At 45.9% G+C, this 13,447-nt stretch overlaps 1 protein-coding gene across 1 annotated transcript in view; it reads right to left on the reverse strand.

The window, feature by feature from the left end:
- The window catches only part of CPSF100 (cleavage and polyadenylation specificity factor 100), a 125,583-nt gene that overhangs the window by 19,094 nt on the left and 93,042 nt on the right, over positions 1 to 13,447 (reverse strand). Inside the window, exons 14-18 of the mRNA XM_086806586.1 lie at positions 6,023 to 6,151; positions 5,882 to 5,926; positions 5,556 to 5,723; positions 5,017 to 5,094; positions 4,789 to 4,906 (exon numbers count right to left, since the gene is read on the reverse strand). Coding sequence (XP_086662712.1) covers positions 4,820 to 4,906; positions 5,017 to 5,094; positions 5,556 to 5,723; positions 5,882 to 5,926; positions 6,023 to 6,151 — 507 coding nt within the window. The 3' untranslated portion in view covers positions 4,789 to 4,819. The remainder of the gene's footprint in view (positions 1 to 4,788; positions 4,907 to 5,016; positions 5,095 to 5,555; positions 5,724 to 5,881; positions 5,927 to 6,022; positions 6,152 to 13,447) is intronic.

Below are 13,447 nucleotides of genomic sequence, written 5' to 3' on the forward strand. Positions count from 1 at the left end.
GATGGCAGCATTGGTCTAGTCTTCATACAAACCCGACCACAAGTGTCACAGGTTTTAGCTGAGATACATTTGTCCATGACCTAAAGACCAGATTTCTCCTTCCCCGGTATTTGACCAACCTGGCAAATGAGTTCTATGGACTCCGACAGAACGGGTCACCCGTGCTTCAATTTTCCGTAAACGTTATAACTTTAGCACAACAGTTAGGGTTATCTGAGCAGGCCAAGATGGACAAATTCATTCGTGAATTAGATCCTAAAATCCAGTTCACAGTTCCCAACTTTGTACCCAGCACATATGACCGGGCTTTGACTCTGGCTCAAAATGAAGAAATGAGAATGCACGAAGGCAAGCCTAAACACCCGCAGTCTCCTACCAAACCCCAACCAGGGAAAGGTACTCCGTCTTCTAAAGACACTAAGACAGACAACAGTCCTAGCTCTAGTTCAGGGAGTAAGGAATCCAAGCCTAAGAAAACCCTTGAGGAAAAGGCTAAAGCAAGCATCACTGGAGGTTATCTTCCTCCAGAGGAGCAAACGAAGTACCAGTAAGACAATAGATGTTTTTTCTGTCATACTATTGGGCATTGTAAGAAGGATTGTCAAAAATGGCAAGCGGAGTTAGCCTCCAAAGACCCTTCTGCCACAATTGCCATAGTATCCCCCGTTCCTCCAGACCCGCTTGCTACCACCAATGCACTTCAGATCTTACCTTCTATGCATCCCATGCCATCCATAGTGCTTGATGCTAAGTAGGAGAGTGAGGCTATAACCACACAGAAAAGCCTGATCCAAGCTTATGGCTCTGTCAAGGGCCGCCAATTCATAATCAGTTGGCTACTAACATGAGCTGTACCTTAGTGCCCTATTATTTGGAGGTGGACGGGTTTACACCTGGTCTCCGCACCCACATATCTCAATGGGCACAATAGTTTTCTTTTCAGGTTCAAAAGGCCTCATTCTAGCGAGATTTCATTGTCTCTCCTCTTTTGGGGTGTGACATGCTCTTAGGAATCCAGTGGTTTCATCAGCATGAAACTATTCCCAATTGGGGACAGGACACCTTTATTATCTCTAAAGGTTTTCCTGAGCCTGTCATGATTCATGGGGATAGGAGAATTCTTAGCATTCCTATGATTTCTCATCTCCAGGCCCGACTAGCTATCCGCAAGGGACCGCAAGGAGCATTGATATCTGCTCAGACAGCTTCTATCTCATCGATAATAGCTGTCTCATCTTCTTATTCAGTCCTTTAGTTGACAGATCTCCTTTCTCATTCAAACATTTTGCTTAAGGATGATCTCCCACCCAATATCCAACCCTCTCGTCCTGAGGGTCGCCATATCGATTTGGTCCCTAGGGCAATACCTTCTAGTAAGTTTCCCTATCGTCTTTTCAAGACTTTCAAGGGCAAGCTAGAACAACAGTCAATACTCAAACATTTGAAACCTATTCCTTATGAACGAGTTTTCACAGTTAACACAGACCACCAAGTACTTAAGTGGCTCCCAACGATGCCAAGTGCCCAATGGAATGATCAGCACACCAGATGGCTGTACAGCCAGCACTCAAGGAAGAGAACACCAGACGGCTGCTGCCGTGCTGTATGGCCAGCAGTCAAGAAAGGGGAACAAGCTGCCGCCCTGCTGTACAGCCAGCGCTCAAGAGAGAGGAACACGCAACTGCAATCGGCCAGTGAACAAGAGAGAGAAAACTGTTGTCCTGCTGTACGATCAGCACTCAGGCAAAAAAGAGAGCAAGCAGTTGCACTCGGCCAAAGAGATGAGGCCACTTGAAGATTCCCTGCTATACGGCCAGCGCATCAGGAGAGAGAGAGAGAGAGAGAGAGAGCAACAGAACTCTGCAACTATAGCCCGCCTGTGTGTGTCCTCATGCGCATCCCTCCTCCTCCTTATCTTTTATTTATTCCGGGAAAGAGATCCTTCTATTAGTTAATGAAAAACAGCCACAAAGGGCTAGATACAAAGTCGCCTCATGTATGGGGCGGGAATCACATGATCATAAGGGGGAAGACACTTCTCCTCCAGCGAGCCGCTCTGTGAGGAGAAGGCTATCTCATACAAAGGAGGGGGCGGGGGGAACAACCACAGGTGGTTTGTAGTGCCAAGTGGGGTCACCACCTCTAATTGTGAGAAAAGGGCCAGGCCTCCAAAGCCTCAAGTAAGCTTCCGGCTTCCGCTTCCGCATGCCCCATGTAATGATCCGGGTCGAGGCCCTATCCATAGTGAAGTTGGGGAGAATCCGCTCTCAGATCTACTAAGCCTTCGGGCAATCCCAAAGACAATGTCGTTGAGACTCCTGAAGGTGGCCGCACCGCGGGCAAGCTGCTGGCCTATCTCCAACTGCCAACCAAGTGCCAACTGCCAAGCTCCTGTGTGCCATCAGCCAAAGAAAGACGGTCACCTTTCTGCCCCATAACGTCTTCCAAAAATCTGAAAGGAAACGCTTCGAGAGGCCCTGTGACTGCCAATGTGTTGCTGCTGCCGGGGTGCCATCAATCTCTGGCATCTGGATCCTACGGCCTAGCCGCGCAATATATGCAAAGAAGAGGGGCCTCTAGAGTCTCCTCCCGATCCACTCTTCTAGGTCCCACTCTAGGCGCGTGAGAGGTCGGCACTCCCATATCCATAGTCGCCAGAATCTCTCTGGCCACCTTGGTCAGCGGTGGATCTATGTGCCACTCTTATACTCGAAATCCAATAACCCTCACTCTCTGCAAGGTGCAGCCTCTGAAGTCCTCTAAGGGGAGCTCGGATCTCTCTAGTCTGCCATGGGATCCAATAGAAAAAGTGAGCAGACCACTGCCCTCATCCGCTCCGTGGACCGCCATGAGAATATCATGTCTAGTAAACACACCTAACCACACTGAGGGGGTCGAGTTTGGGATCAGAATCAGCCAGTCCTGAGGGATAGCTGAGTCGATGTCACAATCTAAGAGATGGGTCCTTCCATAAACTTTATCTCTAAAAATATCCCAACTGGTAGCCCATTTGTCATAGGTACTTTCAATTCCAAGCGTAATGACGTGAACATAACTTCCATCGAAGTCGGGCCAAAAATAGCAACTCTCCTAAATTTTAAGGGTGTGATCCTTTGTATTCTAGAATAATCCCCCATTCCCAAAGCTTGTACTTTCCAAATATTTAGACATCCTGGAGTCCACCAAACCCCTTTCATACTGGGAAATGTCGAGGCTGGTGAAACACGCTAGAGCAAGAAGTAGTACTACAGCAGGCCAAGTGCCCCACCCCCACGCGAGACATCTGGTCTACAGATCCAGCTCCGGGACATCTTACAGCCACACCAAACTACTTCCACTCAGCCATCCAGCTTGGTCGACCTAGGTGGCCTCTTGGCAACTGCCCTCCAGATACAAACTTTGAAGACACAACGGAAGAACCATAAACAACACCAAAAAACAGCATTGAGCCAGAACGGCCGGCCCCTCGTAGGAACTTCTTTATTCAAAGGAGAAACTATTACAACAGACCAAGGTGCAGGTGCAAACTTGCACCGGACTCTCCACAATGTGCCAGCCAGGAGAGTGCCCCCCAGCCTTGAGACCCAGTTAGCGCCTTGCACACATGCAATTATCTGGGACCGGGGACAGTCGCATCAGAGGGACAGATGCCCTCATCCTCCAAGCTCCAGGCCCTCTTCCTGTCAGGTCCAGATTCAGGATATCCTCCAGCACCATAGAGCATCTCCACCTTAGTGGACGTTGCCTCCATGTCTACAGTCAAAGAGGAGGATGACACAGGATGAGCACCAAAGGCTGTACGGACATTGACATTCACTGTACATGTATGACCCATAATAGTACATGGGTCTATTTTTCTTTTGGAAGTTTTTATTGCCATGTTTATGATCTTCAGTTTACACATTGAACTTATGTAACACTTTTTGGTTTCATAGACCCATTGGGTCTTTAGTAGACATTGATAAAAGTCTCTCTCTCTCTCTCCTTGAGCAGGATGACATATGATAAGCCCCGCTAGCATCACTTGCCTTATCTTCTTTGTATTTATAGGTATTAGGGCGTGCATAATACACACGAGCCTTTTTAGGTTGTCATTTCTATATTTCCATGTTTATGTCTATGATCAAAATTACATTCAATTTACACTTGGAACATATGTAACACTTTCGGCCTCATAGACCTTTTGGGTCTTTAGTAGATGTTTATAAAATCTCAATCTCTCTCTCTCTCTCTCTCTCTCTCTCTCTCTCTCTCTCTCCTAGTAATAGAGCTCCATCCCCTGCACACCCAGATTCAGCTTTTTTATTCAGTACTTTTTCATTTTGTTGGGATGACAGAGGATACCCCATACAGGTACTCCGATTTGTCTCATAGGCCGAGTTCGGTCTTTTGGAAGACGTTAATAAAATCTTTCTTTCTTTCTTTCTTTCTTTCTCTCTCTCTCTCTCTCTCTCTCTCTCTCTCTCTCTCTCACACACACACACATACACACACACAACCACGCACAAATAAAATGATTACATACAAAAATAACAATCAATCAATGTCAGCCTGGGTGGTAATGCCTACATATAAGTAATCTTTCAGAAAAAAAAACGAAAAATATAAAGATATTAAAACATTAAATATTTTAATGACTAATCTTGTATGCTAATACATGATCTCCTTATTAACACAAATAAAACATAAAAACATAATTAGTTTATCATTTGATGTGTCTGTGTTAGCTAATAAATAAAATAACAATAGAAAGCGTAGATTAAAGCTTGAGGTTCCACTAATCATCACCTTTCTAGGTCATCCAAAATCTCGATTCCCCTCACAGCATGTAAAACTGAGAGTACAAGTTATCTCTCATCTTGTAATAATCCTCGGATAAAGGCCCTTCAAAAACAATTTGCTGACTCTGCAAGCCATTACAACAGTTAAAAAATTGCACGAGTCATCTCCCCAAAAGTTTCTGGATATTTTGCATCAATTCTATGTTAAGAGTATACAAATCAAGCACTATGTTACCTTCTGCACAGCATCCCCTCCCACTTTTCGTACAGAAAAATTCCCATCACATCTAAGCGCCCCGCCTGTAAATTCTGCCTGCAAGGGAAAGCAATCATGCTGAAAAGATTAGTAGTAGCCACCAGCAATGGCTTAATTTGTTACCAGAAAAACAAGGACTACTAGTAAACATCCTAAGTTTAAAAGGATGAATTTGGATGGTACAAAAGTAACGGCAGCTGCATGCCTGCCTGAATGCATGCATGGATGCATGAACGTATGTATGTATATATGTACACCAATAGATATATATGGATATGTGTGCGCATGCATGTGGGTGTGTGTGGATGGATGTATGTTTGCATGGATGAATGTGTGCCTGTATGTCTGTATGTATGTATGTGTGCACTCATGAATGCACGCATACCCCACGCCGGTACATGCATTTGTATGTGTAAGTATGCACGAGCGCACTGTGTGCATGCATGCCTGTATGTGAACACGTGTCTATATGCACACACATACATGTGTTCCATACAGTTTGGAAGAGATCACACTACCTGCACACCCTTCGAAGCTAAGAGTTGCTTAAAATCTGCAAGTTTAAGGTCTCCCACAAAGACAGCTTTATGGGGTGGAGGGATCCCTGAATGAGGCAACAAAGGAAGCACATCTTCTTCTCGGCTTCCAACCTCTCCGTCCACCCAAGCAAGCTCGTAATCCCCCAGCTGCATCGTAACATGTTGGAAGCGGACAATTTACTCAGTTTACAAAATAGAAGTGACACATACTATAGCCATTTATTGGAGCAATGCCAAATTATCAAATAGTTTAGTACTTTGCCCAAACCCTAGCATGAGAAAATGAGAAAACAGCTTCCAGATACCTTTCTAAAGAGAACATTACTCATCAACCGTTCCGTCAGTCTAACCTGAAACACAGCCCATTGCCAAACGATGCTAAGCAGCCCATATAAAATTGTTCCAGAGTACATACTCAAAGCACAGTGAATCAAAAAGGTTGTCACCTTGTACGCAGACAAATCAGATGTCACATCTACTGTTTCCCCTAATTTTGGAGCAAACACGTGGGGGACATGCTTTAGACTGTGTTGTTTCAAGTGCTCTGTGGCTTCTGCAGAACCATGCACTAGAACCTGAAAACAGTGATAACACGTTATGACACATCCAACCATAACTCACATGAGGCCTCAGCCACAGACAAGTAGGCTAACAGTTAGAGTGACCACCAGTCACATACCACACCCTAGCTACTTAATCATACTTGGGTGCACTTCAATGATACAAATACACATCTTTAATCCCCTGAGCTGTACAGTACAAACAGCACTTGAGAAACGTTGTGTGCCTCATCATCACATATAAATCAGCAGCACGCACCTCGAATTCTTTAATAAGGAGCTGACTAAAGACCTTAACCAACTCAAAGTGGACCAAACTACATAACTCAAAAGCATTATAGATCAATAGGAATCTGTTGGTAAAAAAGTAGGAATCTTCGAGGCGTCTGGGCATAGTTGATTTCTTTTTTTGGACCACTTCTGGTTTTGCCAGTTTCTACCCGTTTTCGTCCGTTTCAGTCTCTAGACGGGGGCTATAAGGGCCCCTCTAAGCTCTCAAAACTCACACACTCTCTCTCACAAGTCTCTCCCTCTCTCATACACACTCTCTCTCCCTTCCTTAAGGCTTAAACCTTGCTCAAGGCATCCCCTCTCACACACTCTCTCACGACAGTTGGCATCACAGGGAGACGGATCATGTTGGTATGCACAGATGACAGCTTGGTTCCAACTGCATGGCTTTAGTATGGACAGGCTACCTCCATTTCAGTACTCCCTAAATGCAAACTCCCTCTCTCTCACACGGGCAGAGATTACCAGACTTATCAGGCAGGACTTGACTCAGCTGGACACTACGAGGACATGGATACAACCGACACAGCGAGGGGAACCACCTCTCTCATGTGCCGCCAAACCCTCGCGCACATCCGTCACCTTTGGGGATAATGGGGCACCCGTGAGGTGATATCGGGAAAAATAAGGGATGATGATGGCTCTCACATTTTGGGGGGGGGGGGGGGGGGGGGGGGGGGGGTTGTTTTCAGAAAAAATGGCTCCATCTTGTCCACACAACCTGCAAATACCATCTCTCCTCCTATATCAGGACCTACTATCTCAAAGAAGTCTCCTGTAACTCTACAGCCAGCCTAGGTCCAAAAGGAAGCTCTAGCATGGTATCTGCACTCCACCCTCCTCTCCTCGATGGATCTTATCTCCGTGCGGGCAGCAGCACGCTGGCACTCAATTCAAGGGCTATCGGGGGAACTCTCCTAAAGCCACTGAGAAGAAGCTAGACCCCTCTTCATACTCCTCTCTTGCTCACGGAATCCCTCCAATCTGCTCTGGTCTGCCTCCTACAAAAAACTTCTTATCTCACCAAGGCCCGCATCCAAGGTGCACGCAGAAGAGCCTGAAATAAAATCCAATCCCACCCAAATCTGCTCTATCCCACTGCAAATCTGGGGGTTCTGAATAAGGCTGTCCAGAATCCTAGAGCTTGCGTGCATGTCTTGTCTCCAAGGGTCCTCCAATGTCAGAATAACCGGAGCGTAATCCGAAAAAGTAGTGCTAGCCAAGATGCCCTCACCGTCACAAGCCCACTCATCCACATAAAATCTATCAGGTCGAGAGAGGTTGGGGCCGATCCTCCTCCGATCAGACTGCGAGAAGAACAGGCTCACGGGGCTATGCCCAAACTCTGGAAGATGCCAAAGATTGTCCCCTGAGTGCCAGAGCAACTCCTCCCATGCAGAGTACTCTCTGCCTGAGACTATGGCCCTACCTACTCCGAGTCTGTCCTTTGCTCCCTCAATCATGTTAGTCTCCACCCATGCACCAAAAGTCAGCCTGAGAAAGGACCTGACGAACTGTGCTCCAAAATATGGCTCTACCTGCTGCAGTGTTTGAGGCATAGACGTTGAGGAAGCCCACGCAATCCTCTCCTATCTCAATAGTAACCCATAGAGACTATGACACCTAAGCATGTCTCACTGCCAGTAAGAGTTCCTCACTGATAGAAATACAAACTCCTCCCTGCGTTACCGAGAGGGGCCAAAAGAGGGAGACCAAAAAGTGTGGGTCCTGCTTGGAAAATCTTCTCGCAGCAGTGGGTACGCCCCTTAGAGAGGTGGTGCTCCTAGAAGAAAAGAATGTCGATGGATCCTCCAACTGTAGCTCTATGAAGCTCGCCTCTGAGGACGCCTCGCCTCTGGAAGCACTGAGGCCCCCCGAAACCCTGAATGTTCTTGTTCGTCATGTCCGTCTGGCCACTCTCGGCTAGTTAAGGTGTGAACTCAGCTTACTCACGCCCTGTGGCTGGACAGATTTTTTTCCCGTGTGAACACACTTATGTGTGTTGCGCACCTTGCCCTAGGCTTTTATGTACTCATTGTACTTTGTACCTTATCATCATTAGTGAGTACATTTCCGGCAGAGACCCATGCTAGAGCTCCTAGGATGATTACGACTCCAGCCATATACTGTTGTACTCACTGTCACTTTTGTACTCCCCCATATTCATGTATTCATGTATCCATGTACTCATGTACCCCATTTTGACTAGTAGCATTAGCTTCCCACTCTCCCTAGTTGCTGCTTCCGGATGCCCCCCCTACTGATGTATTGTGGGGCTAGATACTTAGTTCTTTCTTTTCTTTTCCAGACAGTGTATCAGATGTCGCATGGTTGTAACTTTGGTCTCATAGGTCACTTTGGCCTTTTGAAGACGTTAATATAACATTTCATTTCATTTCTCTCACGTTTCCTTGTTCAAGCTCTCTACGTGTGTGTGTGTGTTTGTGTACAGGCAAGCTCCCCCAACCCCCCCAACCCCAACATTGGTATCAGTGCACGATTAGGGTTAGGGTTTCGCACACTTGCCCTGCGCCGCCCTGCTCTACTGCCCTGCGCCGCCTATCCTGCACCGCCCTACGCCTACCCTGTGCCGCCCGACTATACCAACGCAGCTGTCGTATGTCGCCTTCCCCTCTGCCGCCAACTGTACCTGTCTTGCACCGCCCTATGCCGCTTGTACCTGCTACGAGACAGTGCGCCGCCGCTTGTACCTGCTACCGACCTGTACATAAGGGCGGTCCTCCCAAGAGGGGGGAACTAGGCTAGGTTTCACTCATGTGGAGGGATAGGTTAAGTTATGAGCAGTCATTGAGTAGCCCAAATCAAAGACACATGAAAGAGGTAAGATGATTTATGGGTTTGATATGATGGTACAAGATCTTTATCCAAAATTACACCAATATTGCCTCAATTCTAATAACTCTTCTTAAGAAATATGCACTGTTCAAGTGGACCCCAATGTGTCAAAGTGCTTTTGATAAGCTTAAGGTTTCCCTAGTATCCAAACCAGTGCTAAAATTGTCAAAATTTGGCAAATCTTTTGAAGTAATTCTTGATGCAAGAGGGTTTCCTATTGGCAGAATCCTTATGCAAGATGCAGACCAATGGATTACGAATCTTGAAAGTTAAGACCTCATGGAGCACACTGATGTAGTGCATGATTTAAAACTCTTAGTAGTTATTAATTCTTTGAAGCTATGAAGACATTATGCTCAACTGTACCTACTGCCTGTCACCCGATCTGTTGAAGCTGCCCAATGCACGCTCAATAATTTGTCACTAAATTTTTTTTCTACAAATTTTTTTCAAAATTCAGAAATCGCTAGAAAATTAACAAATTCATTGCATTAATTTTGGGGCTTTTCACCACTGAGCCTGCAATTGCAACATTGCCATTGATTTCAACAGCTTTGGTGTGTAATTGCAATATAAATTTGGGGATTTTGCAGAAATCGACACTATTTGCAAGTCTATTATAGACATTTGCCAGCATTTTTGGTATTATAGGTACATTCCCTTGGCATTGGGGCATTTCCTCCAATTTTTTGGGTGTTACAACATTGGTATAGAGGTGATAAAGACACATTTGGGGCATTTCCCCCAATCTTTCAGCTGCCTCAATATTGGGTTACTGTGCAGATTTTTTTCATTCCAATTGATGTGGTTTATGCTTATGTATTGAGCAAACACAGTGGTACACTTGAATCATATTGTAGTTGACGCCTTGATTCAGTCACACTACCTGTTTGTACACATTTGTGACAGCCATGTCTGGGAATACTAGTGATTTGTTTGGTATGCTCTCCATTGATGATAAGTTGGATGGCACCAGCTATCCTATGTGGGAAAATATGATGAAACATGTACTAGTTGTGCAAAGAATTTGTGGGTCTATGTATCAGGGACTGATGTCATGCCCATTGTTCCTGCACGAGCAGCAACTACTTCAGGCACTAGTGATGCAGGTGATGATGTATCTTCAGGTGGTGCTACATCTTCTGCACCTTTGCCACCCACTCCAGAATAGCTAAGATGGGATGCCAAGGATGCTCAGGCACATGCTTTGATTAACCTTTCATGCAAAAGGCACGTTATGCCGCACATTCGTTCATGCACTTCTGCTAAGGGTGCATGGTATGTACTTGTTTCTTTGTATCAGGTTCGCAATGAGGCTCGTGTTGCTTCCATTCGCAACAAGTTCCTTACCCGCATCAACGATTTGCAAGAGCAGCTTATCAACATTGATGAGGTCATTCCAAATGCTTCACTTGTATCGACAATGCTTCGGGGTTTGCCAGAATCCTATCAAGGTTTTGCTACTACTCTTCGTCTACTCATGAAGGGTAATCCAAACTTGTATACCTTTCATGAGTTGGTGACTCTCTGATTGCAGGAAGAGCAGTCTCGTTCTAACAAGACTACTATGCTTTCTGCTGATCAGGCATTTGGTGCCTTTGATCGAAACAAAGGTAAATTTGGGGCTTCATTATCATGAAAAATAATACATGGGATCTTGTGGAATTGCCTAAAGGCAAGCATGTAATTGGCACAAAGTGGGTGTACAAAGTCAAAAGAAAGTCTGATGGTACTATTGACAGGTACAAAGCAAGACTTGTGGCTAAAGGCTACTCCCAGAAAAAGGGAATAGATTATGAAGAGACTTTTGCTCCTACTTCGAGAATGACCACAATAAGATCTGTGATTGCATTGGCTGCCCATAAAGGATGGAAAGTGCATCAATTGGATATCAAAGTATGCAGGTTGCATAAAGCATTGTATGGGTTAAAGCAAGCTCCAAGAGCTTGGTATGATAAGATACATGCTCATCTAACCAGCCAAGGTTATGAGAATAGTCCAGCTGAAAGCACATTATATGTGAAGAAAACCAATGCCGATATTCTCATAGTCATCTTGTATGTAGATGACATGCTCATTACAGGTACAAGCAAAGCACAAATTTCAGATTTCAAAGCTGATTTGAAAGCTGAATTTGATATGTCAGATTTGGGGCCTTTACACTACTATCTCGGCATACAGTTTATGCATACAGATGATGGCATTGTTATGCAGCAAACTAAGTACATAAAAAGTTTGCTAAAAAGGTTTCACATGGATGAATGTAAGCCCATTTCTACTCCGGTAGAACCAGGTGTAAGGCTTACTATGCATGATATTGGAGAGCCTTTTGAGGCCGGGCTTTACAGCCAGGCAGTGGGATGCCTCATTTACTTGTGTAACACGAGGCCAGACATATCTTTTGGGGTGTCTTTGTTGAGCAAATTCATGCACAGCCCAGGCACAAAGCATTGGCAAGCAGTCAAACACATTTTTCGATATCTTAAGGGTACCCTGGATCTTGGTTTGTTCTATCCCAGGGGGGGCAACTTGCAGCTTTATGCATACAGTGATTCAGATTGGACTGGTGATTATGATACCAGGCAATCCACCAGTGGGAATTGTTTTTTTCTTGGCAGTTCATGCATATCTTGGTTGAGTAAAAAGCAACCCACTGTTGCTACATCTACTTGTGAGGCTGAGTACAGGGCAGTCTTTACAGCTACAGTAGATTGTGTATGGTTGAGGAGACTATTGGCTGATCTTCGTGAGTGTCAGCAGACACCCACCACCATTCTCACTGATAGCCAGAGTGCTATGGCCGTGGCACGAAATCCAGTATTTCATGCACGTACCAAGCACATAGAGATTCATTATCACTATGTCAGAGAGAGTCTACATGCAGGGGAGATCAGTTTATCTTATTGCCCTACACAGGATAATGTTGCAGATCTATTCACAAAGGCTTTACCTCGAGAAAAGTTTGAAGCTTTCCGCAAAGCTTTGGGCTTACTCTCATACAGAGAGTGATCTGCTACCTTGTACAAGTTCACACTTCCACTACAGGGGGGATTTGTAGGCATATGCTCACTTATGGTAGTGCTATGTGTGAACAGGGCTTAACCAAGGGCACTTTTTCCCATGTGGTTTTTTCCCTTGGACATCAAGTGTGAAAGGACACATAATATATTTTGTAGTTCTATATTATATGGATGTGGCACACATGCAAGGGTTGACTTGCATTTTGTGGATACCACACTTTTGGCTCTCTCTCTCTCTCTCATTTCTGTGTGTGAGCTTCTCTACCCTGCACCTAACCCTAATGTGCAGGTTTGTGTGTGTGAGTGTGTGAGTCCAACATCCAACAGGGGGGGGGGGGGGGGGGGGGGGGAGGATGAGGGCTAAGCGGGGGCTAGGAGGGGGGATCGAAGGGAGGCAAAGCAGAAGGAGGGGGCGCACGCGAAGGCAAGGATGGGCGCAAGCAAAATCGCAGGAGGGGGGGGGGATCACGATTACGCTGCCAGCAAGCTATACTTTTTTTCCCAAAAAAGAGATCCATCTATAAGTTTAAAAACATCAGCCCGAGGGCTAAATGTACATGCTCAAAACCCTCATAAGAGGCAAGGAACAAACCTGAGAGGGATGGCTCCCTCCATGGTTGGCCGCTCTTGGAGGGAAACCTACCTCATACAAGAGGCAGGGGAAGAGCCACACCAGCAGCCTTTAATGCCAGGTAATCTCGCCAAACCGATCAGTGAGAAAGGGACCCGTGCGGGCGCCATATGCACAGAATGCCTCTGGCCAACAAGGTATGCGATCTGACCCGCCCTAAAGCTTCCCCCACTGACCACGGAGGGTATGAATGATGTCAGTCCAAATGATGCAGATACTCTCAGCTTGAGGGGTGAGAGTGCCCTCGATGGCCTCACTGCAAACGGGCTCGTCGTATGTGCCATGTAGCTATGTTGGTGATGATCTCCCATCTCGGACTCGTGCAACCCAAGACCAAGGCTCTACCGACCCGTCAGGGGAGGAAACTATAACAATCCTACGATGAGAGTCGGAGGGCCTGCCCACCTACTCCCTCCTCATAGAAAATAGCGTGGCCAACCTTAGTAATCCACGCAAGCGCCCACCATATATGCCATGCAGCTATGCTGCTGATGATTTCCCATCTCGAACTGG

Source organism: Cibotium barometz, chromosome 12, assembly GCF_041138505.1.
Source record: "Cibotium barometz isolate CiBa-2024 chromosome 12, ASM4113850v1, whole genome shotgun sequence".
Taxonomy (NCBI): domain Eukaryota; kingdom Viridiplantae; phylum Streptophyta; class Polypodiopsida; order Cyatheales; family Cibotiaceae; genus Cibotium; species Cibotium barometz.